The sequence below is a fragment of the Haliaeetus albicilla genome, chromosome 3, assembly GCF_947461875.1.
Source record: "Haliaeetus albicilla chromosome 3, bHalAlb1.1, whole genome shotgun sequence".
In the NCBI taxonomy this organism is placed as follows: domain Eukaryota; kingdom Metazoa; phylum Chordata; class Aves; order Accipitriformes; family Accipitridae; genus Haliaeetus; species Haliaeetus albicilla.
This window is the reverse complement of record NC_091485.1, coordinates 51,549,465-51,576,615: the sequence shown is the minus strand read 5'-3', so window position 1 is coordinate 51,576,615 and position 27,151 is coordinate 51,549,465. Positions and strand designations below refer to the sequence as shown.

At 45.0% G+C, this 27,151-nt stretch overlaps 1 protein-coding gene across 1 annotated transcript; it reads left to right on the top strand.

The window, feature by feature from the left end:
• The first annotated feature begins 17,246 nt into the window (after window positions 1-17,246).
• LOC138684793 (GSK-3-binding protein-like) lies at window positions 17,247-18,416 on the top strand. Its single transcript, XM_069779695.1, has one exon. The coding sequence runs from the start codon at window positions 17,657-17,659 to the stop codon at window positions 18,269-18,271; it is 615 nt and encodes a 204-aa protein (XP_069635796.1). The 5' UTR covers window positions 17,247-17,656; the 3' UTR covers window positions 18,272-18,416.
• Window positions 18,417-27,151: the final 8,735 nt, after the last annotated feature.

The window sequence follows — 27,151 nt, the reverse complement described above, 5'->3', positions numbered from 1 at the left end:
AAAACGATGTATGTTCCCCGGCGCAGTTCACCACCTGGCTGCACAAACAGCTGTGCCAGCCCAACAGAGAGGTGGCATGGGGTCCAGGATGAGCGGGGAGAAGCAGCTGCTCAATGTTGCTACCGAGAAGACAGCCCCCTCGGAAGATGCTCCCAAGGCCCGTCACGCAAAGGGACTGAGCTATGTCAACAGGCACTGTGAAGAGGGTCTTTGCTCTGGCCATTTTGCTTGTGTTGGCTCTAGCATTTGAAGTCTTCACCGGAGCGACTGAGCTCACTAACCTGGAAGAAAACTAGGCTGGCCAAAAAAAAAAGAGGCTAGTTTTTTACTGGGCTATTAGATGGCTTAGCTGTCTTGTATGATCTCAACCTCAGTGATTGGATCCTTGATCCGTGTTACTTATACAAGGACACACGGTTGTATCCACAGCTCTCCCCATGCTTGATGGAGACGATCCACATTTACAATCGAAATACCAGAGAGCAGAAGTCAAGAACGTGGCAGCTCATTATATTCCTTCAGCATTACTATATTGGTATGTTGTTTATTGAGCTCTTCCATTCCATTTCAAGATTCAACACACAGGCCCGTTCCCTGACCTTTTCCAGGACTGCTGCCTTGTGGAGGGCTTCTGCTGAGATGGCTTTGTACGTCCTCCACTTGTTAATCCAAAGCTTTTATTGAGTTGAACACACCCATCCCATGCAACACTCCCAGCAGTTTCACTTTTATATCAGTCAAAAGCAGCATAGCCAGGGGTGGGTTTTTTCCTAGTTTCTCCCTTGTGACTTTGAATGCCGAGTTTCAGCCTGAAAAAATATTTACAGCTGTGTTATATAAACTAATGAAAAACAGTGTTTAAAATGAAAGTGCTGGCACAACTTTATGGAGAACAGCAGTGGAAATAGCCATATGGTAATAAACAGGCTACCTGATATGGTTTATTGTTTAACTCCTTGCTTACTTTTAGAAACTTAGGCTTATGTTTGCAAATGACTGAGTCCTCTGAGACATGTGCATGTGTTGAGTTAGTCACCCCAAACCTGAATCTGGGTCCCCCTGTGAATACGTAGCCTTGGAGTAGCTCAGTGAGAAAGGAGCCTTCTCAAGCAGGGACTGCCTGTATTTCCATATGCTTCACAGCACAGAACACACTGTAAACAAAGCCTCAGTTTCTAATGTAAACAACCAGCATTTTTGGTTTTAAAAAAAGGGCAAGAAAATGTCTGGACATAGCAGGTTTTCCTTCTTGCAGCTTTCCATCAGGAAAACAAAAGAGAGTGAGAGATTTTATATTACTGCAGTGTTGTCTTTCTCATGTGATAGTTTCCTAGCCTGTGATTGTAATGGCATGATGAGATATTTATAACATGCTAGGAAAAATGTTTCCTTTTTAAAGCCCATCACAGTAGCATAATAACAAGCCTTGAAATCTGTCTTTCCCATATCCCAAAATCACTCGATGGAAATGATTTTTATATGCTGACTGTTGGCATGCATATTAAAGCCATTTCTAAGCAAAAGCTGTAAAACATAACATCCGTACGCTGCGCTGTGCACACATGACTGCACAACCAGATTAGGCCACATGGCAGTAAAAATGCCCCTGCCTGGTCGAACGAGAGCTTCTGCAGTTGTTACCGCAGCCGAAGCCACTCTGGTACTGGAGCAAGGGTGGGAACAGTGTGAATGCAGATAAGCCTTTACAGTAAATCAGCTATAACATGGCTTGGCTCCAGGCCCAGGTAATAACTAACCAGTTTTATGTTAATTATTTGCTATCCTTTTACATATAGCAATAGTTACAAGCCAGTACTAAGCATAAATGACTGCAGCGTGTAGCTGGCTTTCATTAAGTCTCTACTTTTTTGAGGTACTGCATCATTTCCTAATTGACAGTTGTGAATTATTCTAGTTTTTCCTTTTGCTCTGCCTTCTTTCTTGCAGCCTCTCATGAAGTAATATTTTAGAGTGTGTTTGTAAGGATAAACAGAGGTGCTCATACATTTGGATATTTCATTCTATAGTTTACGTGCATGTTATAAGGTAATTCACCCTTACACACTGACTGCAAAACAGTCATTCTCTCCCGAGTGCTCCAGTAAATCTGCTCCAGTTAGAATATATTTCCTTATCTGGAATGTAACCACCAAGAAGATGGGCAGCAAAACCACAGAGCCCCCCTCCATCGGTCCTGACCACAAGTGCCCAGTCCCAAAATCACAATGCACTGTCCTATCAGGGAAGCCAACCCAGCTCTTTGCGGGAGTGATCGAGAAACCAGTTCAGCTTTGAGAAGTCAGCACATTTTTCCCCCAGGGTTTCTTTTTTAAGCTGACATACCAAAGGGGCAGCCTGCAGCAGCACTGGCAGGGGCAGAGACAAATGTCAGAGAAAGGAATACTTGTAATTAGTAGTGCCTTGATGCTTCCCTTAGTGGAGCCATGGTCTGAGACCTGTCTCTATCACAAAAAGATCACAGTAGGAACCCATTGGCTATGAGGTGTGCTCACTCCCTAGACAATTCCACCAAGGGACTCTCTGCCCCCTTCAAAATCTCAACCTAAGATGACCTTTACAGAGACTTACATGTGTAAACTTCTCTGAAGTGCTTGTGGAAGTGTTGCTCTAGATCTTACCAGCTTGGTCTCCACTGGTAAGAATTTTGATTCTCTGTCGTGACTTGTCCTTCAGGGCTGGTGTCCATTTGGAAGGGTCGCCAGCGTAGTTCTATACTACAGGCATCCCAGTGACCCCTGAAAGTGGGAGCACACCAAAAGACACCTTTGGCCAGAAGTACGGTATTGCCGGCATGACGTTTGGGTCACTGTAGGTTTTTGTGAATGAAGGTAAAATGCTACCGAATCCCAAACATACACTCCTAATATTTGATGTATACCTTGTGCAAATATAAATGGCTAATAAGAAACCAAGACAGAAGAGAATTAGGCCCAAGGGAGATAAGCTTTAATAAGTCTGCAGTCTCCCCGGGAGGTAATTTGTGCAGCCCTTAAATAAAGCAAACACTATTGGATTTTCACAAGTAACATGGATTAATAACAGGAAGAACCATTCCCCATTATCTGGGTGGGACACACGTTTCTTCATTGATATTGCTACAGTGCAGGGAGATTGAAAAAAATCGTATTTTAATTAAAACAAAATGTAAATAATGGAAGGCAAAGGAATCACTAAAGTTCTTCCGGACTACTCCAGAAAGTGCTGTTCTTGATAACGATAGGCACAGCTCATTGGGGAAAAATGAAAGGTGGACAAGTCGGAGGATGTAAAGATAAAAATTGAATTGAAAATGCTTTGAGTTGGGCTGACAGCTTGGTTAATAGAGTTCTGTGCTAACAAATATTACCACGTATGTGGGCCCACCTAAGTGTTGAAGTGTTTGGGGCGTGGGGGGATGGTTGACAACTTTGCCTATCACAACGTACCTGGCTCCCTGCAAGCCTAGATTCCCCATTGAAAGCAGGCACTGCTGTAGTATCACATCATCTGCAAAGCAGGAACAGAACAGGACATTGGAGAAATTATTCTACAGATCAAACCCTAATGTTGGAGAAATGTAGGGGTAGTGCTGAATGCTCCGAGCTCTCACAGGTTCCAATGACAGAGCAGCTCTCAGGCTCTGAAAATGAGCCCCCCGGCACACAAATGGCAGCAGCTGGCTGCCAAGGCACCCCAAATATACTCGGAGAATTGCTGTGTCCTGATCCCACCAGCCAAATTCATGGACTCTTAACAGCAATGTACCAGAGTCTTTCAGCAAACTACATCACAAGACAGAACAGGACAGAAAATCGAGCACGTGTCAGGCTGTGGAAGGGGCACTGCTGAGAGCTAGAGCTTGCATTACCATACAAATGAAATGATGACTTTGTAAAAAAAATAGGAAGAGTGTTTGGAAAAAACCCAGCTCTTGCAGCCCTCATTTTTCTGAATGCATTTATTTGTTTTATTCTATTTACGGCCTCTAGTTTTCAAGAGTGTCCGATTATGTTTCACCTTGGAGCTTCCCAGCCTGCAAATTCTGGAGTCAGGCGCTGGCTGCCACCCAGCTGGCCTCTGCCCTAGTTACTCTCCATAACGCAGCGAGGGCTGTAGTATCATTCCTTTTCAGGGCTCAACCATGCTGCCGACTTTTGATCTTTAAAGGAAATGAACTTGAAATTACATTAAAATAAGTAAATAAGGCTTGTGAACAAGGGCATTAAGATTACAAAGCAGGCGGTCTCAAAGGTTGGAAGGCGCAGCGTGTGGTGCCGCTGATTCAGTAGCGTTCTTTGGCAGGAGTATAAATGATGGCAAGAGGTGTGAGGCAGCGAAGAATAAAATCCTGAGTATTCAGCTTTCAAGGAAATTTGCAAAAGCCACTGTCTCAACAGCCAAGATTTACATGCATCCTCTGAGAAAGAATTACTTTTCTATGGGAAAGTAATCGTCCCTTGCACTGCTGAGCTAATGATGTATAAAATAACTCTGACAAGCCCAAGTCCCACGGTGGCACTAGCCAACAGTGAAGAGAAAAGGGAATCCAAACAAACTACTGGTGACCAGAAAACAACTCGAAGCAGATCGCTAGCAATAAATCTTAACATGACATTGAAGCTGGGCTCATCTTACAAAGAGCAAAGAGTAGAGACAGAATTGCTAAGGGCAGATGGCAGTGCCTTTCCCGGTGATATAAACATAGATGAATGTGTATCGTTTCTGAATACTGTATATGGCCCTGCCTATCTCAACAGCATAAATAACTGGAAAGAACATTAACACGTTTCTAGGGATTGAGTTTTAATTGTCCTGTGGTTTACAACCATCGGTTGCATCTAATTCTATTTAACATGGCTATAGCTTCAAATATTCCACATTATGGAAATTATGAAGTTCAGCTGGAAGTGTTTTTACCTGCCAAGATCTGAATTTCATGTTAGTGGTTATCCTGCAGTAGCTGGTGGCAAAACAAACCTACTGCAGCATAACAGGAGGTTACATCCTTTACACGGTTATATTTAATCTCTTCTGATCCTTATCTGAGTTGTAGCTGAGTACAAGGAAATACAGATTCTGCATTCAAATCGTTGCAAGTATGAATAGTAATGGCAACAGCCATAAAAATAATGCATAATTCTTGCATCTGCCTGTCCAGGGAACCCAGGAGTTTTTTATATTTTACATGTAGATCATCCTTTGTTCAAATATTTTCCACAAAAGTTGTTGTGTGGAAAATCCAAGAAAATCAGGAAATCTGCCTCATTATAAGGAGTCCTGGAAGAACTGTGAGCCTGATCATACTGAACATATGATCACATGCATGAAATGAACAGCTAAAAACTACAGCATATATTCTTTCTCTTACAGAATTTGCTTACAATTCCTTTTGGGTTATCTGTAGCAATAGGTTCTAAAAAAATTTCAGTGACTTGCCAAAAAAGTATGTCCATACCATTACACATGAATAAAACTTTCATTTTTCTTTACTATTTATGGGTACATTTGTTTGTAAACCTTTTAAAAATGTTCTTTTCCACTTCGTGAGATTTACTTACACCATTTCATAGTTCTTCTGTAGAACAAAGCTGACATCTCCAGATGGCAAACATAAACATCAAAAGATGGACTGCCACTCAAAGACACGTGGGAAACATTTGCCAAAGCTAAATACAGTCTTAGAAGAATTTCAATAGTAGCATAAGAGTTCTTCTGAATATGCCATTAATAGTGGCGCAATAGATCTAGCTGACACATTGGAGGTGGTGAGCTGCACTCAAATACTTTGCTACCCACAAAATGGCACTTATTTCGGGATTGTTAACATACTCAGGAAATCATGCAGTAAATCAAAGATACGAATTACACAAACTATGCTATAAAATGCAGCACACATTAAATGACATACAAGAAACATACACATGTGCATGGCTAGGAAAGTGTGTACAGGATTCAGCCTTTTTGCTGAATAAATATTTGAGAGTTTTACAGTTCTTCACTGTCTCCTTTCATATAATCAGATAACTGCAACTACAAATTCAACTTAAGAACTGACATTTTTACATTACAATGCCTTCTTTGTTGCTCCGAACAGCAATATATATACAACAAATCGGTTCAGAAAGAAAATGCTTTCCATCATACTCGTGTTTGCCTTATTATCAGAATGAGAAACTATGTGTGTGAAGTTCTTCGTAATTTTTTTACCAGCGGTATTAGTCTCCTTTAGATGCTGGCAGGGGTGGGAGGGGATTTTCCAAAATCCATTACATGTTTTGTCTCGGCTGTAGTAAGAGAAGGCATTCATTATGAGCTGGACAACTCAAACATCTAAGGATGGGAGAAAGAGTTCACTCAAAATAGTGAATAATTAGTTTGAACTTTGCCACACTCTCCAAGCAGAAACTGGTTTGTAAGTACAATATTTTATGAAGTTTTCTCAGCAGGAGAGGTGCAAAAAAGCTCACTCGTCCCTTACACCAGCCTCAGCAGAGATAGATAGCTCTTTATGGTGACTGGTCCTTGCCTCAGACACCAGTTCTGCAAGTCATAGGGTTGCATCAGAATCACACCTCTTTTGGAGGCTTGTCTGCACAAAAACTCCCAGTGAAACACTGAGGTTGCCTGTGAAGACCACACCTTCAGGCACTTCGGCCCAAGTCTAAATATAGGCACTCTTAAGGGTTTTTTTCCCCCCAACATAAACTATGGTTTATTGTCAGCATGGAAGAAATTGGGGCTTTGTTTATTCCTAAATCATGATTAAAGCAATAGATTTTGAAGGGCTGTAACATGAGCTAATGAGTCTATATTGAGCAGATCTGCATGGCTTCATTCTGCAAAGGAGATCTGTGGCAGTAGTAACACCTAGTAACTGCACTGCAATTGTATTAGAGTCGCCTCTGCGATGCCTGCCTACACTGCAACACCGAATGATGTACAGTCGCGGTGTCACATACAAGCCCACAATGCTATGCTGTAATAGCTACGTGTTAATTTGTTCCCCCAGCAGAACATTTTCTGTGGAGAAAACTGAATCCACTGCTGTAACTGCCACACAGCATTTTCTTTAATTAATAAGCACAGAGGAACTGCAGGCGCTGATGAGTTCAAGGAACGTGGTCCACTGAGATCCCTCCAACTGTAGTTTCATGAGAGACTGGCTCCAGCAACTGCGTTGGTTAAAGAAGTTCCTGTCCTGTGACCTCCAGCTACTCACTCCTGGTCTTACACCACAGCTCATCACCCCTGCTGTTGCATGAGAAGTTACATACCTTGAGCCACAGCCCAATTTATAGTCTAGCCCTATAGAAGAGGATTGCATGGGCCCATCTGAGGAGGCTGTGAACTTCAGCACAAGGGCAGGAGCAATCAGCTGGGCATGGAGCAGGGTAGGCACTTCTTAAAAGAGCTTCACTGCCAAAGTCAGTGTCTTGGGGAAACTCCACCTGCAGCTTTATGATTCAGTTAAGCCAACCTTACAGCTGAAAGGAGAAGTCCCACTCCCCCTCCTGCCTGCCAGCCATGCTTTCTGCAAGCTCTTTTCCAGGGATGTACATCAAACCATAAAAAATCCAGCGCAGAAAGCTAAACTGATATAAAACTCATTGCTCTTTCGCAGGCTTAGTTTTCTGCTGGCTGAGCCCTCTGATCTGACTGGCTATGGCTCCAAAGAGCACCAGGGCCAGCACGAGGGATGTGTTAGAAACACAGAGAGGGTTGCAGGTGGGGAAGGGCTTTCAAAGGCAACTTGCAATTAGGTTGGCTTAGCCAGGTTAGGCCACTATCAAATGGCATCTCCACGATGAGGTGCCAGCCAGACTACCCACAAGTTACACAAGTCACCTTACAACACCCCCACGAAAGCTGGGGTACCTCAGCACAGGAAATATTCATGTGGTCACCCCTTCTGCTCGTCATTGTCAAGGGGTTTCTTATTGAGCAATCCAACTGTCTTCCTGTTTTGGTAACTTAGAAGAGCTTTTCTTTTGGGATTTTGGGACTGCACAGTTCTTTCAGAATGATTTTATGAAGGAAAAGCAATTTAGATTCACATTCTCTTCAAGAAATTTCTTCAGCTTAATATCCTACCTACTTCAGTAGCAGAGGCATCAATGAACACAGCATGGAGGGTTCGGCAGCTGAATGATGGCAGCAGTGATAATAAGAGTACATATGGGAATCCCAGGAAAACCTTAATCATCATGATTAACATTTTATTTTCTGCAGTGCAATCCCTACTCCAATGTACCACAATTTGCTGTAGCAGACTATGCAATGCCCAATGCTGATAAGAATTTGCATAAATATGAAGAGTAGGAAAGCTGTGAGGAAGAAAGTAATCACAAAGCTGGAACTGCCACGGGAGTTTTTCCTTTTGATATTTTTTAGTTATTTTTGTTCTGCTGTGTGCGTATGTTTTAGGTCAGGTATGATTTTGAGGTAGGAGGAAGGTAGTCTCAAGCATATAGACGGATCAGGTCTAGCTTCCCTGGTTCCTAGCTTTGTTGCTCATTTATAAGTTTGCGTCTTCACAAACCATGTTGCAACTTCTGGTTTTAGCACTGTTTTACCCAATTTACTATCTTATTCAATTGAACGTTAAATCTAAGTAGTAAAACCCACCAGGCTGCAACAACAACGAATTTTGGCAAACACAGTGGGGAGTTTTCCTCTTGCAGCTTGACATTCAATAAGAAACACAAACTTAAAGTAGGGACCATTTTAAAATGGATCATGTAGGTAAATTTGTGAAAAGAGCAAAGAAGGGAACTTCTGAAATATATGAACTCATAATGCTGACTGTACATAACTTGAATGATGACTTCCTAGCTGAAGATGGTGACCTAATGTGTATTTTATAGGAAAGTTATAATGAAAGTTAATAATATTAAGTGCTTTATAAAATGGTTCATTAACTGAAAAGGGGTGTTTCTTCCTTGGACAAATTGCCTTAGAAATGTTGGCCTTTGGGGTCCTGTCTTCATTGCTAAAATAGAACTGTGCCAGCAGATCTACTTTATACAGTTTTAAATCAATTTTGCAATCAAGGTTTCTGTTTATAAGCTCTTTGGGCTTAATTTCACTGCAAAGCTAACCTGAGTTATAACTTATTCCAGCTATAACTGGAATCCTTTCCACATAAAAAATATGAAGTCTGGGCCTGCGGTTGCTTTTGATTTGAGGCAGTGAGTTTAACAGGAAGACATAGGCTGATATTAAAGTGTCAGCTACTCTGTACTGTGAGCACAGTTTTGCACCATTTGAACGCTGTTGGTCTTCCAGCGCCTTCCCATTCCTCCTTCCAGAGGGCTCCTGCTCATACCTGGGACAGAATCAATAGCACAGCCAGCTCATGATACTGCTAAGAACCATTAAGGTTGGCAGAAATCTCAGTCCATGGCTTTATGGTGTGAAGTTTTTATGGGTAGAACCCACTTTCAGTGCTCCTGTCCCATCACCCTTCCTCAGCCCTGCTCTCCTCTGCCTCAGCATTGCTCATTTCTGCTGATCCAGCATTTTTAGAGTCCTGAAAAAGATACATTTTTAAAGAACAGCTCACTGGCTCCCAGTGTGTCTTAACACAGCTATGCTAGCACAACGTTGAGGGCTCAACCACGGCCACGGCAGCGGGCGTGTGGGGTCAGAAAACTTAAAGCAATACTGTTACTTAACATTTTGCATTGTGAAGCTGTGGCTACAGCAGCAGGCACAAGCAAAGGTGTAAAGACACACTCCTGGGGCAGAGGCTGCAAGTGTCCCTTTATATAGGAGCAAGGGGCTTGCTTGAAGCAGCTACTGCAAGAGCATATAGATCACTTGTAAATCCCAACGAAATGCAGTCAGTGCTCAGGCAGTATTGGGGAGGGCTAGTTGTAATTTTCCTGACAAAAAGGCACTTGAATCCCCATGACTCACCCCTCTGACATACAGTCACGTCTTTCTGCAAAAAGGATGTAACACAGGAATCAAAATGTCCGGTAGCAGTAATTGTTGTGTTGTAGCAGTCACTGCTGGGAAGCGGAAACACAGAGTGAGGCAGGAAAGTTATCGCTATTTGGTTTTAAGGTATTGAAAAAGTTTCTTCATAACTGGCAGGAATTTTGTTTTGCTACTCTTAATTTAAATGATGCTATTGAGAGGGAAGAGGGAAGAATTATTCCAAAATGCTGAACATCTTCAAAGGGAGGAGAGCACATTTACCGATAGCAACAGTGGGAGTCCAGTAAGAACAATTCAGATCATGCAAAAAGCAGTGGCTCCCATAGGACTTCACCTGTAAAGCTTCATCCCACAGGTCTCCATTCAACCCAAGCACAATGCTCTGATCTAGTGGGAAGGCAATGCTCATGCTGGGATGGCTGCAACAGCTTCTCCCACCCACTACTCCGCTGCCTGCCCTTCCCACTTCAGGGGCAACTCAGGCTGCTCCTCTGCAGCTACAGAACTGCCACAAATCCAAGTCTTGCTATAAAGGAAAATCAAAGTCACGGCTGGCTTACATGGGTGCCCTTGGCTGTGAACCATGGCAGTTCAGCAGGACCCTGAAAAGAGGAAAAGTGAAAGAGGCAGGAACCTCTCCGTGTCTCTTACTGTAAGCCAGAGCTTTTTTTTAATCCAAAAGTCTTGAGAGCCCTGCATCAGGAGGTAAATGACGTGACCTGTGATACTTACTCTAAATTATGCATGTACAATAGCACCCAAGGATCTCGTGAAATCTGTTATGTTGGACATTGTACACCGAAAGTTTTGCAACCTAAAGGGCTGTTTTTCATTACCCACTGAGAGTGAATTTAGCTCTAAACAAAATATACAGGAAAACACAGTTGCTAATGTGATGGAAATTATTACTGTGTAATAATTTATGGATCATGTTTGTTGACTTTGCTATTGGGAAATTCACTGTCTAGATATATTGGCTTGATTTAATAAGGAAAAATCAGGCTTACCTAATAGGTGGCTGGAAGGAAAAATAAACAAACATGGTAAAAAAAAAAAAGCTTTAAATAAGCCACTTCTTCACAAATGCTTGTGGATTTTTAAAAGTTAATGGGAAAAAAAAACCCACCAAAAAAAGGACTCCAAGCAGATCAAAAGGACTGTATTAGGTAAAAAGGGGGGTGGTGCAATGGAATCAGGCTGTCACACGCGTAATTTTTTTAGAGAGAAGGGAAGGTGTTTCAAGAAGCTAGACCTACCTGTCTTGTTCTGAGGGGCTAATAAGACTTTAGAAAAATGGGTATGAAGTTTTTTGTTTTAAAATCTTTTGCTAATCACAGACTCCTGCAAAGAAAAATGGCAGGGATCAGACCTCAGACTTACTAAGTACCACTACTGGACATCATGGTGCTGTGCAGGACTAGAATAAGCAGGAAAACTGAGGAATTCATGATGAGTAACACCACAAAGAAAATAAAAAAATAGATGAGCCGTGGTCAGGGAGCAGAAAGGAGGAAATGTAACTGTACCTATAACCATAGCAGCTGCCCCAAGATGTTTCTCATCTGAGGCTTGATCATGCTTCTGTGAGGAGCAAGTCCGGGCCCTAAATTACGCAAACACCACAGTTCAGATTCAAAAAAAAGAAGGGGTTACCAGATCTCAGGTGGTGCCTGGTTTTCTTTTTTCTTTTTAAGTAACAGTCATCCTTTTCTAATGGCTTAATGTTAAAAGTATGCTTGAAGGAGGGATTTCAATGAAGAAAGCTGGCAGTCGTGCCCAGGTTCCATTGATTCAGTGGAATTGGCTCCAGTCCTTGTGGGACAAGTGCTCCCTTAATTTTAGACAAGTCTACTTCAAACACAATTAGACAAGAGGCTTTTTTTTTTCGCCTACACGCTGAGTGAGGCACATTACTTGTAATCATTATATACTAGTTTATTGATTGTGGCTTTTCAGTATTCACTGTAGATAGGCTTGTTTTAACAGAACTGTCAAGAGACGTGTCTGGTTAACAAACAATTACCGATTGAAGGTATAACAGCAAGCACAAGGATTTTATCAGGACATACAGAAATGTGTAGGGAATTTTGACAAAAGGTGAATGGAATTTTCTTTTGAATCCCTGGTATTTTTCAAGAGATGTCACAAAAATCTATTGCATGGGATGTTGGGGGTGGTTCAATATTTCGTCTTCATCTCTGCTTCCTATATTTTAATATTTGAAAAGATCAGACAAATGGAAATTATTCACAGGAATCGCATATATGGAAAAATCTATAAAAGCCCACATGACAGATTACACAGGCCCACTGCTTATAATATAATGTTACCATTAAAATGTATTCCGGTTATTAGGAAAGCTGGAAGTGAGTCAATTATTTGAATAAACAAACAAAGACCTGGTTGCCCCATAGTTTAGTGCATCCCTGAGACGTCTGCAGGCTCCTTTCCCACGCCTGCTGTCTCATTCCTAAACTAGCAGAGGCTGTTGTGCAAGGCAACCTGACAACTCCTAACAAACAGGTAGCTTAATGCACTCTTCTGAAGCAATCCCTGCACACCGGGCACCTTTGCACATTTGGGGCAGGCACAGGGAATCAACAGCATCTTGTATGTATTGCAGGAGGGAGAAGAGGTTTTGCAGCTTAGGGAAAGGGGAGGATCAGTTTATCAGGCCAAAGGAAGGTTCCTGTGGTCCCTCGAAAGGAAACATGTGTCCTGATCGCATGGACGAGCTGGAATAGAGCAGCTTGGTGTGTCAGACATGAAGAAGGTGAGATGGTAGAAGACGGCGCCAGTGTTAGCTTTTCCTCTAAAGACCAGGTTTTTTGTGTCTAAAAGATGTAAGAAGCAGTGATAACTTCAGCAAAAAGAAGTAACTCAGCCTCACAACAGACGATGTAGTTCCCAGCCTTGCTAGGAAGCAGTATCCCTATATGCAAGTTCCTAGGTAATTGACTGGGGATAAACAGAAACAATACATGAAAGAAACAAATCCCATACATCTGAATTCAGGTTCTTGTGTTGGGACAAAACATGCATATGTGAGTTTCTTAAGAATGAAAGCCTGTATTTTTAAAAGCACCTGTTGTTTCCCATTTCCATTAAGGTCTCAGACTGGGCATCCAAAACCATGTAAAACTGTTGGCCAACAGGTTTATATTCACCCTGGGAGTCAGGGTAAGATTCATGACATTTCTGCTCATTAATTCCCCCATTTTAATGTGTTTGGCTTTTGCAAGTTATGACACAGTAAATACATTTGTGTCACTTAGCAACCTCAGCTGTTTCTAAAGGAATGTCTTTTGTTCTTGGAAATCTATTATAAATGCAGGTTATAAAACGATTATTGGGGAATCAAAACTCGTCTTATTTGGATGGTGTTCTGGCCTCTCCCCATCCTGCATTTAAAGTGTGCACATGAAATTAATTTACTTTGCACAAGCATCCCTCATTGACACTATTGTTATGAAGATAAGCTCTGCATATTTAATAGATATGACAGAAGTTTCTGCTGAAAATAAAAGACATGAGAAATGCCTGCAGAAAGAAAGGACTAGAAAGGACGTCCTAGTCAGTGGGTTCACCCAGTTCAAAGCCCTCTTACTGTTTTGTAAAGAACACTATAAATACTTTACCATTGCGATGCAACACTACATAGTGTCTGTCATGAACTTATCGACCTGATTTATTCCTATACACAATGCCAAAGTCTGAGATCACAGATCACGCAGCTCCGGCATAAGGATTTGAAATGTAAACAGCTGTGCAAAGTAAGTATTATTTCTCATTTCACATTGATTGGGTTACTGGGTTCCCATAACAGGTTAAAACATGTGGAAGGACTGAGATTACACTGGATTGTGGACTTCAAAGGATTTAAGGGTTTTCTTTCTTTGCCCTTATATAGGTTTAAAGCTCAGAATTCATGCCCAGTTGTCCACCTTCTGAGGATCAGTACAAAAAATAAGATACATAAATTGACCTTTATATTCTGAAAATAAAAGGTATCCTCAGGAAACGCCATAAGATTATGTCACAATTCTATAGATGGCCACACAATTAATACAATTAGTACTTGTTTATGAAACTCAGACTTTGTCCTCTGCTAGGGACACCTGAAAGTCAAGTATTACTGAAAATATCTTAAAGACTGTTTTCTAAAAATGTAAACAGATAAAGTGAGAGTGCAGGTGAACAATAATAATATAAAGAAACCAATTATTGCTTGCAACTGTAACATCTTGCTAATAGAATGACTTGGACAACAATTTGCAGTGGGAATTTTGGCAATCCCGGAACAGAAACAGACAATACAGGGAAAAAAAAAAAAAAACCAGAAAAAAAAAAGAATCGAGGCAATGCTCATTGTCAAACTACTGCTCAGAAAAATGTTGTCAGTGGTCAGCAAAATATTGTCAACAGTTTTGCAACTCTTTTCATCCTTTTATTTTTAAAAGAACCTGCCCCTATCCCTAATGTTTTGGGTTTGGGGGGATTTTTTTAATTGAAATTATTGTGGTAAACTGCTAAAGTAAAAGCAGTGCTGCAGAACTCATCACCAGCAGTAGAAGACAAAGTATGAAAACCCGGCTGTGATTCTCCTAATCTAAATGAGAATACCTTCCTATAGCTAACTCGGGACTCAGCCAAATGACCTGATGGCTACAACTGAAGAAGCCCCAGCTTCTTCAGGGTTGACCTGGTAGCCAACCCTGTCGCTCATGCTCACAAACTCTGCATCAGGGCACCTACCTATATGTATGACAGCCACTTTATTGCAAAACCCGCTGCTGAAGTTGTTCTCATTTCTAGACAGAGGCACTAGCAAACAGCTAACAGTTCACGAACTGCTGTACTAATTTCTGCCGGGAACATCCGATGGTGGCTGCAGACATTTTAGACCCGCTCCCAGCGTGGATCGGGGTTTAATGCCAGAAAGGTCTCTGGGTGCTGACATGCCGAGATCTGCTCCACAGATGTGAGTAGGATGTAAATTCATACTGAGCCCTCTTTGGCATAGTTTTCCCACGTAAACAAATCTCTGAGGGGGAACTTCAGCTCTGACACAGCATATACTGTCTTCTCCAGCAGCATTTCAGCCTTTCTCTTGTCTTTCACTCTTACTGTGAAGAGAGCACTTAGAAGAGGAAAGTAACGGCTGAGGTTCTCCTCTAGGAGAAGATAATCTGAAACAGCACTCACTTTGTTGAGGTGTAAAACTATTAACCCTGATTAGTAGCATTTGATGTAAATATTTTCAGTGGGTTTAGTCCTAAAATCCTCAGCAGATACTTGCTCAGTTGATCGTCAATCAGTCACCGCTGAAGTTTTGCACTAAAAAAGGATCTGAGGACATCAGGATTCTGCTAACGACTGCGCTCTGAGCTCCCTATCTGTGGCACCGATCTGCTCTATCCTGCAAAGTTTTCCCAGCGCTGCTGTTGGTTAGGGATGCAATGAAGCGCGATTTGTGATTATCATTGCTGGGCTCATGAAAGCCCCAGGTGTAGATGTAATCACAAGCAGCACTGAGTTTTTGCTGGTATAGCTTATTTTGCTTTTGTGGGAGGAGAAGAAAAGGCTGGAATAAGCTGTACTGGTTTATTGCAGTTTTGCTTGTACAGAATACGAGATTACCTACTCAGAAGTGCTCTGAATATAGATCTCCCTTGGAGTTGAAGTAGATCCATCCACTGCATCCACATAGGCCTGCCTTTATTTCGCTTGAAAAGATACTGCATAATTAAGGAATAAGGGTAGAAGTGTTTTCCTAAAAATATCTTGGTGCGGGGAAACAAGGTCTCACTTTTTCATCATCTGTAGAGCAACACGATCTGACTTTTAATTGCCAGTTACCAAGAAGGTGCTGAAAATAAGAAAGTATCAGTACATTAAATATATAGATGAATAAATAATATGCAATTAGATAGCATGCTTTGCACCCAGCTCATATAAATCCAGCCTGGGGATGTAGTAACAGACTTCGACACCGAGGCTGGAGCAACCAGTAACATGTTCAGGTGACAGGCACGTTCACAAACACGTGCACATACGCACAGGGTCTGTTTTGCTGTCTTGTACAGCAAGTGGAAGTAGCTCAGGAACTAACATGGACAAACAGACCCGTCCTCTCCTTTGCTAGCCACTTACTGATTAGTCAAAGGCACGGTGCTGACAGCAGTTACGCGCGCGAGCAACTTCCATTTTACTAGTGGTTCCCCAGCAGCGGCGACCGCATGCCCGGTTACGTGAATGAGCGTGTTCTGGGCTATGACCCCAGAGCTTTGACATCCAGAAAACGTTCTTTAGGGCTCATTGCAGAAACTTCAGCACTCGCTTAAAGGACGTGGTGATGGGTTCAAGGGAGGAAATGGGACTGGGAGAGGGAGAGGCCGGACAGAGCCTCGGTCCAGGTGACGAAGTAAACCGCAGGCAGGTGGAAAACCCAAGAGAACGCCCGCACAGACTTGCTTCACGTCTGCTAATTCCAGCGGTGAAGAGTGAGACCCCGGAGGCATTTCTACGCCAAGGGACGAAACCCAGAATCAACGCGCTGCCGGGTGCGAGGCCACGGCAGGCGCACCGGGCGGAAGGACCGCGCGCGAGCGGGCGGCGGCCCCGCCGCCTGCCGTCATCCCACAGCCGGGCGCTGCGGCGTGAAGGCGGCGCGACCTCAGAACTGCATCTTGCGGGAAGCCACCGTAACGGGGATCGCAACGTAGCGATCCACTCCTGCAGGCGCCGGCGCTTAGCGTTGGCACTCTCCTTCAGGAGAACGCGAGCACCGCTTCCACGCGCGCCGTGACAGGGAGGAGCAGGAAGGCGTACCGCTGCCGGCCCGCCGGTGCGGCGAGGCAGGCGCTTACAGAGCCGCCGGCACGCGCTCGTAGCCGCGGCCCGTCAGGCTGTTAACGGTTTCCCGGGGCAGCGTCTGTCAGGCCGGCGGGGCCGGGGCAGACGCGGTACCCGGGCGCCCGGAGGAAGCCCCTCGGGGCGGTGGGGGGGGGGAACGGCGGGCAGGCTTCCGCCCTTCGTTCTGCGCCCGGGCGCCGTCCGCCCTCCTCGGTGCCCCCCCCCCCCGCTCTCCTGCGGGCACTCGTCCCGAGGCGACAGGGCGGCGACGGGCCCTCCCCGCCCGGCGCGGCCCCCGCGGGCCCCTCGGCACCCCCTTCCCGCGGAGCCGAGCCGAGCCGGGCCGGGCCGCGCATCGCCGCGCCTCGCCGCGCCTCCCCTCAGGCGGGCCGCCCGCCCCGCCCCCTCACACCCCTCCTGCCAATCACCCCGGCCCCGCCCCCGAGACCCGAGGTGCGGGGTTTGAAAGCGGGCCGGTCCACGCGGCGCGCAGACGGAGGGGGGGGAGAGGGAGCGGCGTGGCCGGCGGGCGCGGGGCGGCCGCGCCCGGCCGGCGGTCTCCGGCCGCGGGAGCCGCCCCCCGCGCCGGCGGGCGAGTCGCCCCCGCCCGCCGCGCGGGGCGTCGTCGCCGGGAGCGGGCGGCGGGCGGCCGGTGGCGGGGGCTTCCCCCCCCCCCCCGCCCGGCGCAGTGGGAGGCGCCCGGGATCCCGCGTCACCCATTGTTTACAAACCAACCCCAGCGGGCCGAGCTCCAGCTTCAACCGCAGCCGCCGGAGCCGCGTGTGCTGGCGTGCGCGCGGGGCGGCGGGCGGCGGCCCCGGTCCCGCTGCCTCTGCGGCGCGGCAGGGCGCCGGCCGAGATGCCGTGCCGCCCGGGCGAGCGCTTCCTGCTGCTGGAGCGCTCGGTCGCCGTGGGGCAGGCGGGCTCCAAGGAGGTGGACGCGCTGGTGGCCAAGCTGGGCGAGGTGCTGCAGCTGAGCGCCCAGCGGGCGCCGCCGCCGCCCCGCGCCCCCAAGCACCTGGGGCCGGGCAGCGCCCGCGACCGCGCCGCCCCCTACTCGCCGCGCTGCACCGGCGGCGGCCTGCTGGCGCCGCGGGGGCCGGCCCCGCCGCAAGCCCACCAGCAGCACGCCGAGCCCCCGCGGCCGGACAGGAGCGGCCACCAGCGGGTGACCAAGCAGCTGTGCGGCCGGGGCTGGCTGCGGAGCGCCGCCCGCCGGAGGAAGCAGCCGCCGCCGGGGCCGGGCGACGGGCCGGCGGAGGAGGAGGACCCCCACCGGCTCCTGCAGCAGCTCATCCTCTCCGGCAACCTCATCAAAGAAGCCGTCCGGCGGCTGCAGCTGGCGGCGGCGGCAGCGGCGGCGGCGGCGGCTTCCACGGCCTCCAGCGGCAGCGCCTCGGCGGGGAGCAGCGGCGCGGACGGCGAGGCGGCCGAGGCGGCGGCGGCGGCGGCGGTGGTGCAGCCCCTGCAGTAGCCGGCGGGGGACGAGCGGCGGCCGGGGCAGAGGAGGAGCGCGGCTGGGGCGGCCGGTCGCGGCGGCGGGCCCCCCCGCCGAGCGGACTGCGGGAGCGCGGTGCTGGCTCCGCCGCGATGTAAGTCTCCCCCCGCGGCGGGGCGGCGGCGGCGGCTTCCCCCCCCCCCCCCCCCATCCCGCTGCCGGGCGGGGACGGGCCGGGCGCGGCGGGGTCGGTGGGGGTGGGGCGGGTGTGCTCCCCCCCCCCCCCCCCCCCCGCCCAAGGTCACCCCCGGCGCGGCGCCGATCCCCGCCGCTGCTCTCCAAGCGGCGGAGGCCGCGCACGCCGCCCGCCCCGAGTTGTTGTTGTTGTGCCCCCCCCCCCCCCCGCCTTCCCCGGGAGCTCCTCCTCCTCCTCCCCCCGCCGGGGCAGCCCGGCCGGGGCCGCGGACCCCCCCGTCGCCGGTCCCCCGGCCGCCGCGGGGCTGCTCCGTCTCCCAGGAGCCATTTGCAATAATTGTCGCTGACCCCGGCGGGAGGTGTTTCCTTTCCCCTCCCGGGCTGGTTTGGGTTTTTCGTTTGTTTGTTTTTTTATTATTATTATTATTTTAATGTTTATTATTATTTTTTTCCCGTTGTGACTGTATGAAGCAGTTTAAAAAAAAAATGTGAATATCAAAGCTGGAAGGCAGCTGGACTTCTAATTGTAAAGCCTGATGAGTGAATGGAGCCTGAGACGCATTGTTCACATAGGTAGCCGAAACAAGTTTTTTCTACCAAAAAGAAAAAAAAACAAACCTGAATCCACCCTTCCCCGACAAACTCAATGGCTCGAATACGAGATGCAGCTGTTGATTTTAAATATATGCACTTCGTACCGGAGTGTTTGAAATGTGTTCCTGATTTACAGGACTTACTGTCTTAATTAACCTGTCTGTATTGAATAAACGTGGTCTTGTTTTTATTTTTGGGTCTGTGTCTCATTGTTAAGGGGAAGTGAATTTTGGTTCATGAAAACAAAACTATGTGGATGATGCTCCAGTAGGCACGTTCCCCTTGATCTTCTTTCAGTTGCGAGATCTCCATTTTGCAGACAAAAAAAAAAAAAAAAAAAAAAATCCCCACAACAATCCGCATAGTCTGATGCAGTGGGACACCGGTTATTAATGCACGGAGATGCAACTGAGCCCCTTTGTTTGCCAGCAGCGTTCATTCGTAAGCTGTGAGACGCCCCTTCGAGCAGCGGAGAATGTGGCTGTTGGAATTTAGAAGTCAAATCATACTGAAACCAAAATTGGGTATCTTGTATTGGGGAAGGAACAGAGCTTGTGTTGGTTACTTGTTTGGTTTTTTTTTTTTCTTTCTCCGGGGTGGGGGGGAGGGCGGGAAAAAGACTCTGGAGAGGAGGGGAGAGAGGTCTAGGCAGCAATTTTTTGAAAAAAAAAAAAAAAAAAAATCTTTAAAGCATAGAATTTGATGTTGGTAATGATTAAGTTCCAATACCTATTCTGAATAGCTTCCTTGGTAAAATCCTACATTCGGCTTTTAGGAGTCAAAGAATGAGCTTCAAGATCAGAACTGAGCACATCAGACAGACTGGAGCATAACAATCTCCCAACCCCCACTCAATTTGAGGTAAAAGCTGCTCCTTTGAAGAAGGTAGCAATCCCACATGAAAGAAAATGGAAGATGTTTGCCTTTGTCCAAGAGAGCAATTTGAGCAGCTACGTTTACTTGTGTGATTAGTTCTTTCAGGAATACATTAAATCCACAAAATATTTTAGATTTCTTCTCTGCTACCAGCTACTGATAGAAACTGATGCTGAAGGTTTTTATAATGTCTCACTGAATTCCTCGTGTTAGTGATGTCCTCAGTGTGTGATGTTATTATTAGCTTTATCTTGATTATAAGTAGAATGCAGTTTTTCCATATCAAAGCATGTAAAATGCAAAGGAAGAAGTTCAGTGCATTTTTAGAACCTCCTTAATTGCTAACATCTGAAGTCCTTTTTCTCATGCTGCTTTTGTGGCATTTTGCACAACTTGGATTCGGATCTGCCATTAGTTCTTGCCCTCTAATACAATAATGTAAGGTGTAGGTTGTCCTTACTTCAAAGGAATTTTTGCTTGAAATTTTGTTGTTTCTTTCTTAATCGAGGGGAAAAAAAGTTCAATTTCAAAAGAAATCTTAGCTTCAAATATAACCACTAGCCAACAACTAAAAAACTAGTCGTTCTCGTATTTGTCCTTTAGATGCTCGGGCAGATAGGTATTTGCTGTGTCGACGCTGAATTTGACCCCTAGGATGAGTAGTTTTAATTGCTAGAAGAGCTGGAGGAAACAGGCTAAAAACCGAGCATAACCGACAGAGCCTGAGTTGTTACACAACTACGGTTAAAAGTATATGTGTGGCTGTCAGCTGAAATTCTGAAAGCTGGCATGGTTGACTTTAATATTTTGCCACTGATAATTATGCATCGATTCTGCATCCCCCTTCCCCCCTCCCCAAATCCTAGCCTCTGTATACTAATGAGAACAGCTAACTTTACAAGTGTCCTTTGTAGTCATTGAAAGCCTCGAGACATTCCTTTTAAGGATTTTACTGGAATAACACTTTTCAATAAACTGGCAGTTGAAGTAAGGCTTAGAAAAGATGCTAATAAATTTCGCAGTGACTGGCTGGTTTTTAAGCTTCCTAAATTACTTCTAAAATAGCTTTTACTTTCTCCTTTGTGTGAGGCTGGGAGATGTATATATGAAAAGGGTTATAGTGAGCTAAGTGTTATGTAGAGTGTGATGATTTGGTAAAAGGATTTTTGGCACTTGTTTCGGATAACTTGCATAACTCACCAATGCGTCTTCATGACTCCTAATGTGAACATCCTAAGCTCATGCCAGTAACCTTTCTCGTCACATCTTCCTTATAAGTATTCAAAATTATGTTCTTCAAAATAGAGCACATGTCACTTCTTCATAAGGCAACGGACCAAACGTGGCTTATTTTGGTTTTGGAAGCCAAGTTTTACAAGATGTTGGACCAATTGAAATACTGCCAGAAGGTTTCCATTGATTCATTGCAAATTCTCTTTTTTAAATATTGCCTTGTGCTACGCTATGCAGGCATACAAACAGAAAGGAACTTTGACAGAAAAGTCACCATCTACTTTGTTTCCCAAATGGGATAAAAAATGTTGAACAGTGACGTAAACATTTTTGTAAGCTTTACATGTCTGTGTTACAGAGGTAGGGTTTCTTTAAAACATTTAGCCTATGCTGGTATTCAGATACCAGTTGTTGGTTTCTAGAGAAGCAAAAAGCAAATTCAGGTACATGCTACATTTTGTCTTCACGGTATGCTTGGACTATGTTCATTTGTAAGTGAAAATATAGTTTACTTCAGCTTTAGACTTGGAATAAAATTATATTTTCATAATAGGCATCTAGCTAGATTTTATCTTTTTTTTTTTTCATCTTGTGGGGAAAAAAATTGTTCAAAACAAGATTTTGCAGTGGATCACATGAACTGTAGGATCAAAAATAAGCCATTCAGGTATTTGTAACAAGTGATATTGCAATGCATTGGGGAAGGAGTTTATTTTCATTATATTTTTGAGGGGCTATATTTTGGGGGTAAACTTGATTTTAAATAATTTTGTAAACAAATGCACAAAAGACTCACAATCTCATCTTTCAATGCACTTCTCTGTGGTGTTGCATTAGCATGGCACAAGGCTGCCACAGCTTTTTCGTTTGCAGTCTACGTTGCAGCATAACTCCTCCTGAGTTTTCTCTGTATGACTGAACAAGTGTTTTCCTGAACCCTTGCCCAAAACTCAGCTTCACGCCCTTGTTATATCTTGCTCTTTCTACTCTCGCATTCCCTGAGCTCTTGAAAGTAACTCAGTTCAGCTGGAAGTCTGGCAGGTAGAATGATTTTGGTCTGCTACTCCCCTTGTGTCTCCTGTCTCCCTTTTAGCTTACTGTTGTGTATTGCACCAACCCTTAGAGACCCCTGTGAAAATTATGTTGGTATAGTACTTGGCATAGTAAACTCAGTAGGAAAGTAGGGACTCTGCCCTAAGTCCTTAAAACCAGGTTTTAAAGAAAATAGCAAGTGCATCTCATGGAAGGCATAAGAGAGAAGAAGGATGTAGGCTGGCTAATGCACAACCTAAATTCTGGCCAGCCAGAGCCAGTCCCAGTGTCGGCGGCATCTCCATGTCAAGAGCATCCCTCATTCCTTCCTAGTCCCTGGCCCCGCGATTTTCCTCTCCTCACCCTTCATTTCCCCCCCTTACCCAGGCCATTATTTTTAGCTTGTGGTTGTAATCTTTTAACATGTCTTTTGTCCATGTCATATTGCTCTTCCCAAATATTAAGTAGCTTTGTTCTCCTCAGTTGCTTTTTGGTAGGGACTTTTGACTTGCTTGTTCATTTGGCTCCAAATATTGTAGTTCAGTCACTCCTTGGTAGCCAAGATCTGTTTTACTACTTATAAACATTGCAGTGTATGAGTTGGAGGGCAAGTTACAACTGTTGTGGTTTAACCCCAGCCAGCAACTAAGCACCACACAGCCGCTCACCCCCTCCCCCAGTGGGATGGGGGAGAGAATCAGAAGGAAAAAAGTAAAACTCTTGGGTTGAGGTAAGAACAGTTTAATAGGACAGAAAGGAAGAAACTAATAATGATAAAATAACAAAATGACAATACTAATAAGAGGATTGGAATGTACAAAAAAGTGATGCACAATGCAATTGCTCACCACTCACCGACCGATGCCCAGTTAGTTCCCCAGCAGTGATACCCTGCAGGCCAATCCCCCCCAGTTTATATACGGGGCATGACGTCACATGGTGTGGAATACCCCTCTGGCCAGTTTGGGTCAGCTGTCCTGGATGTGTCCCTCCCAGCTTCTTGTGCCCCTCCAGCCTTCTTGCTGGCTGGGCATGAGAAGCTGAAAAATCCTTGACGTTAGACTAAACACTACTTAGCAACAACTGAAAACATCGGTGTGTTATCAGCATTCTTCTCATCCTAAATCCAAGACATAACATTATACCAGCTAGTAGAAAGAAAATTAGCTCTATCCCAGCCAAAACCAGGACAACAACTGTCTTTCATCAGTTTGTACAACATGGGGCAGAAATCAGAGGTGGAATCCTAGCTGCAATGAAATGAACAGATGAAGTTAACAGAAAAATTCCTCTCAACTTCTATGGGAATTTCCTCCTGTGGTTTTTTTTAGAAGTAGCTGGAAAACACCACTTAAAGTGCTATGATAACTATATAAATGCCTTTGCAGCAACACAAAAATTACATCGGCAGACTCATTTCCTGAGTCAATGAGGTTGGTTCGTTTTTTTCTCTTCCAAAAATGATGCTTTAGCTGTGTGACTCACCTTGACCACCTTTGCCAGAGCTGCAGAACTGCCATTCTTCATTTTCTATAGCAAAAGGCAGCTGCTAGAGAAGAAAGAATTGGTGCCCTTAGAAAGAGGAAGGCTGCAGTGTGCCCAAGCCGTGCTAGTAGACACTGTAGACTCCACAACAGAGGAAGATACAGGAAATCAGGCACCATAAATTCAGAGGCGTGCAGCATTAGCTGTTCCTTATGCAATATCCTGTATCTAAATTGTATTATTTTTGCTTCCCATAATCTAATCTGGTGGTGTTTGGTAGAGTAATACAGCTAGCTAAGGGTGCTCTTCGTTGCTGTAGGCACTAGGACATCAGCAATCAAAAGAAACTGTAAAAACACCTTGTCTCTGTGTCCCCCTGGTAATCACTCGCTTGGCAGGACTTTCATGAAGAGGTGCTAAAGAAAGGCTGTAAGCTCCTGAGCTGTATGAAGAAGTTTAATACGTTCAATTCCAACCCCAAGTACAGGTTTTATAGCAGCAACAATTGTAAAGCTAGGGGGGGAAAGAAAATCCTGCTGGAGCTTTTATGCTTGGAAGCCAAGTGGTAAGTTAGAAAGTAAATAGACCTGCTTTCATTTTTCCTCCCGTGTAGGTACTGTCAGTCCTCATCCGAGGAACTTTGCTGCTCCCCGGCACGCTATGGGGCTTGTGCCGTCAGCTGCCCCTCAGAGTGTGGTCTTAATTGATTGTACAGTCCAGAGAGATTGTAGTCTTCCAGCTCAATGGGATCACCTTTAGGAGCAGCACTGAATTAAAGAAATACATTTTTCATTCGGTGGTACATGATGAAACAGCACCAGGATGAAAAAGATTTAATTAGAGGAAATGGATCCTGGCTGGCTTAATACTAAATATTTGCTGCTCTAAGCAGTTTACCACAAGAGGTCTGGGCTTATTCTACCCGTATCACAACAATTGTCCTAGTTTCAAGGCTTAAATCTAAAGAAGCATGGGTTCTAAGTTAAGGTGCAAATTCAGGTTATTAGTGTTCTTAAATCCATGTTGCGTTGCCTTTTCATTTTTACAAGACTAGTAGTTTTCTACAGGAAACCAAGCAGTGCTGAAGCAGGTGACTGGATGTGTGTACATACATCCCCAGCTTCTCCTGAAAGATGGAAAATGAGGGGGTATCTAATCCTCTCCTGTTGTTAGCAGGCAGCATTGGCAGTTGCTATTCTGGCAATACGTAGCTGTCAGTCAGTGCACAGGTATGCCCCACCGATGTGATATCTCATCTGTACATCATTTTGGAAGGTAAAAAAGCAGATACTTATATTTTTCATCTTGCTGCTCCTCTCTTCTGTTAGCTTCCACCAGGCTGCTTTGACAGCTGCTTTCCTCCAAAGCCTCCAATACAAACTTCTCGGCCACTTTCAGCAATGTCCTCAACAGTGGCTGGATCCTGGGCCACAGGACACGGAAATCTTATTCCCATAAAAAAGGAGTATGTCAGCCTGGAGTGTGCCAGACTGGTAGCAAAAAGCAAATAAGAGACAGAAGTTCCCACCTCTGCATCTGTATAGATCTGTTCTTCTCCCCCCTTTTTTTTTCCTTTTAAGAGAGGCAACAGAAGTCAAGCACCTCTGAAAGTCAAATTGCCTACCTCAGTAGGGATCTGGGAGTGATCCGCAGCCCCATTTTTCACTTTTCCCATTATTTTGCTGGAGACCCTTTCACAGCACATTTGGTTTGTGTTGACCCTGTTCTCCTGTGGTAAGACAGAGATGTTCTGGGGCTAAAAAGCAAACCTGCATAGCATGGGTGCTGTGTAGGTGCACACACAAGCATGGGGTCAAATGTGAGTTGCTGAAATGGTAGTGCACAGGATCAAATGTTTTATTGACACTGAGAATAAAAGATAGTCCTACACAAAGGACATGTGCTATTAATTAGCTTTAAAATTAATTTTTTAGGAAAAAATTTAGTATACAGCAAACATTATGGAAGAATACCATTGTGCTTTTTGTCTCATTGTCAAAGTTAAGGCAAATGTATTTTTAGTGCAATACTGCATATGTCCTGTGCGTGCATTGCCTTGATAGCTGCTCCTGAACAGGTCTTATCTTAGTAAAAGCAGATCAGACCCTATCAGAACTACCAAATTATTGTAAGAAATAGAATTTCAAATGGGTTTTGGTTCACCTGCTTCCTCCTAAACAAAACAAAAATTCTTATTGTCAGGTATATATTTATGCTGAATAACTCTTTCAAGGACGTCTTCATGCAGGAGTGACTTAAAGTTTGCAGCCAGCACAATACAGATCTGCCTTATGATCGTAATGGCTTTAACTTCTCTATTATTAAAAGTCTCAAGTCTTTTGGCTTCAGTATTTTTAAATGTGGTTGCAATGTTTTTCTCATTCGCAAGAGTGGAGATTTTTCTCATATCTTCTAAAGTCAGAAAAGTTTTCCTTCAGGGTTAGGAGATAAAAAAAAAAGAAAAGAAAAATTCAGCTCAAAATCTAATTGTGAAAAATATTTAATGGTTTCAGATTGTACTTGCTTGGGGAAATAATACTACAAACTGATCTTCAACTTTAAGTACAACAAGCACAGATACCTAGAAGTTGAAATTGTGTTATCCAGGAGGCACTACTTTTAAGTCCATAAACTTCAGAAAGTTTTAAATTGGAGAGGGGAAGTTAACTTGAATGTTAAAACTAAATAAAAAGAGCAAAGATTTTCAGTGGGTGATTTCAACTTCGCAAGTAGTGCAGTCCAATTTATTTGAACTCCTGTGACTCAGCAGAGGAGATGAATGGATTGACACCAAAAGTGACCTGTCATAAATGACAGTCCCACATAATTAAATCTTAAAACTCTAGGGATTGTCATACTGGGTAAGAAAGACCTGAGCTCTAGGTAGCTCAGTATCTTGGATGCTGGTCAGCTGCTTCCTACCAGCTGCTCCATGGTGGAAGAGCCCCAGCAGTTCTTATCCTGGTGTCTGGTAGTTTGGCTCCCTCTTGGTTATGTACCTTACTATACCTTCCATACTGCTGGGTTTTGGAGCTTTAGCCATGGTTACAGTTGATTTTCTTGATAGCTGTGCATGATGGTATGTGTGGTCCAGCACTTTCAGAGCCAGGGGACCTGACCTGCTGTGGTCAGTTGGCCCGTGTATGCTTGGATGCAAAGCTGGCTTCTGCAGAGGGCGGTGGTCGAGGTGGTCAGGGGAGCAAGGTTCCCTCTGTGAGAAGCAGAGAGCCTGGCCAGCCTGTCAGACATGCCTGGTGGCTGCCTTGGCTGCTGGGTGTAAAGCTGAGGGCTGACGATGAAACAGCAGGAATGGATGTTGCCTGAGGAAGCTGCCTCCAGAGAGGGGTGTGGGACTGGAAGTCGGGGTCCATAAGAAGAGACTCCTCAGGAAATGTTGGAGCTGACCACGAAGTGAAGCAGAAGATAAGCAATAGAAAACACTCCCCAAAGAGGTGAAATCTGAACCCACACAAGGATTTGAAGAACTCTGGGGAAAAAGTG

Coding starts and splice junctions, on each gene's coding strand:
- LOC138684793 (XM_069779695.1), top strand. CDS start 17,657: ATGCCGTGCCGCCCGGGCGAGCGCTTCCTGCTGCTGGAGCGCTCGGTC.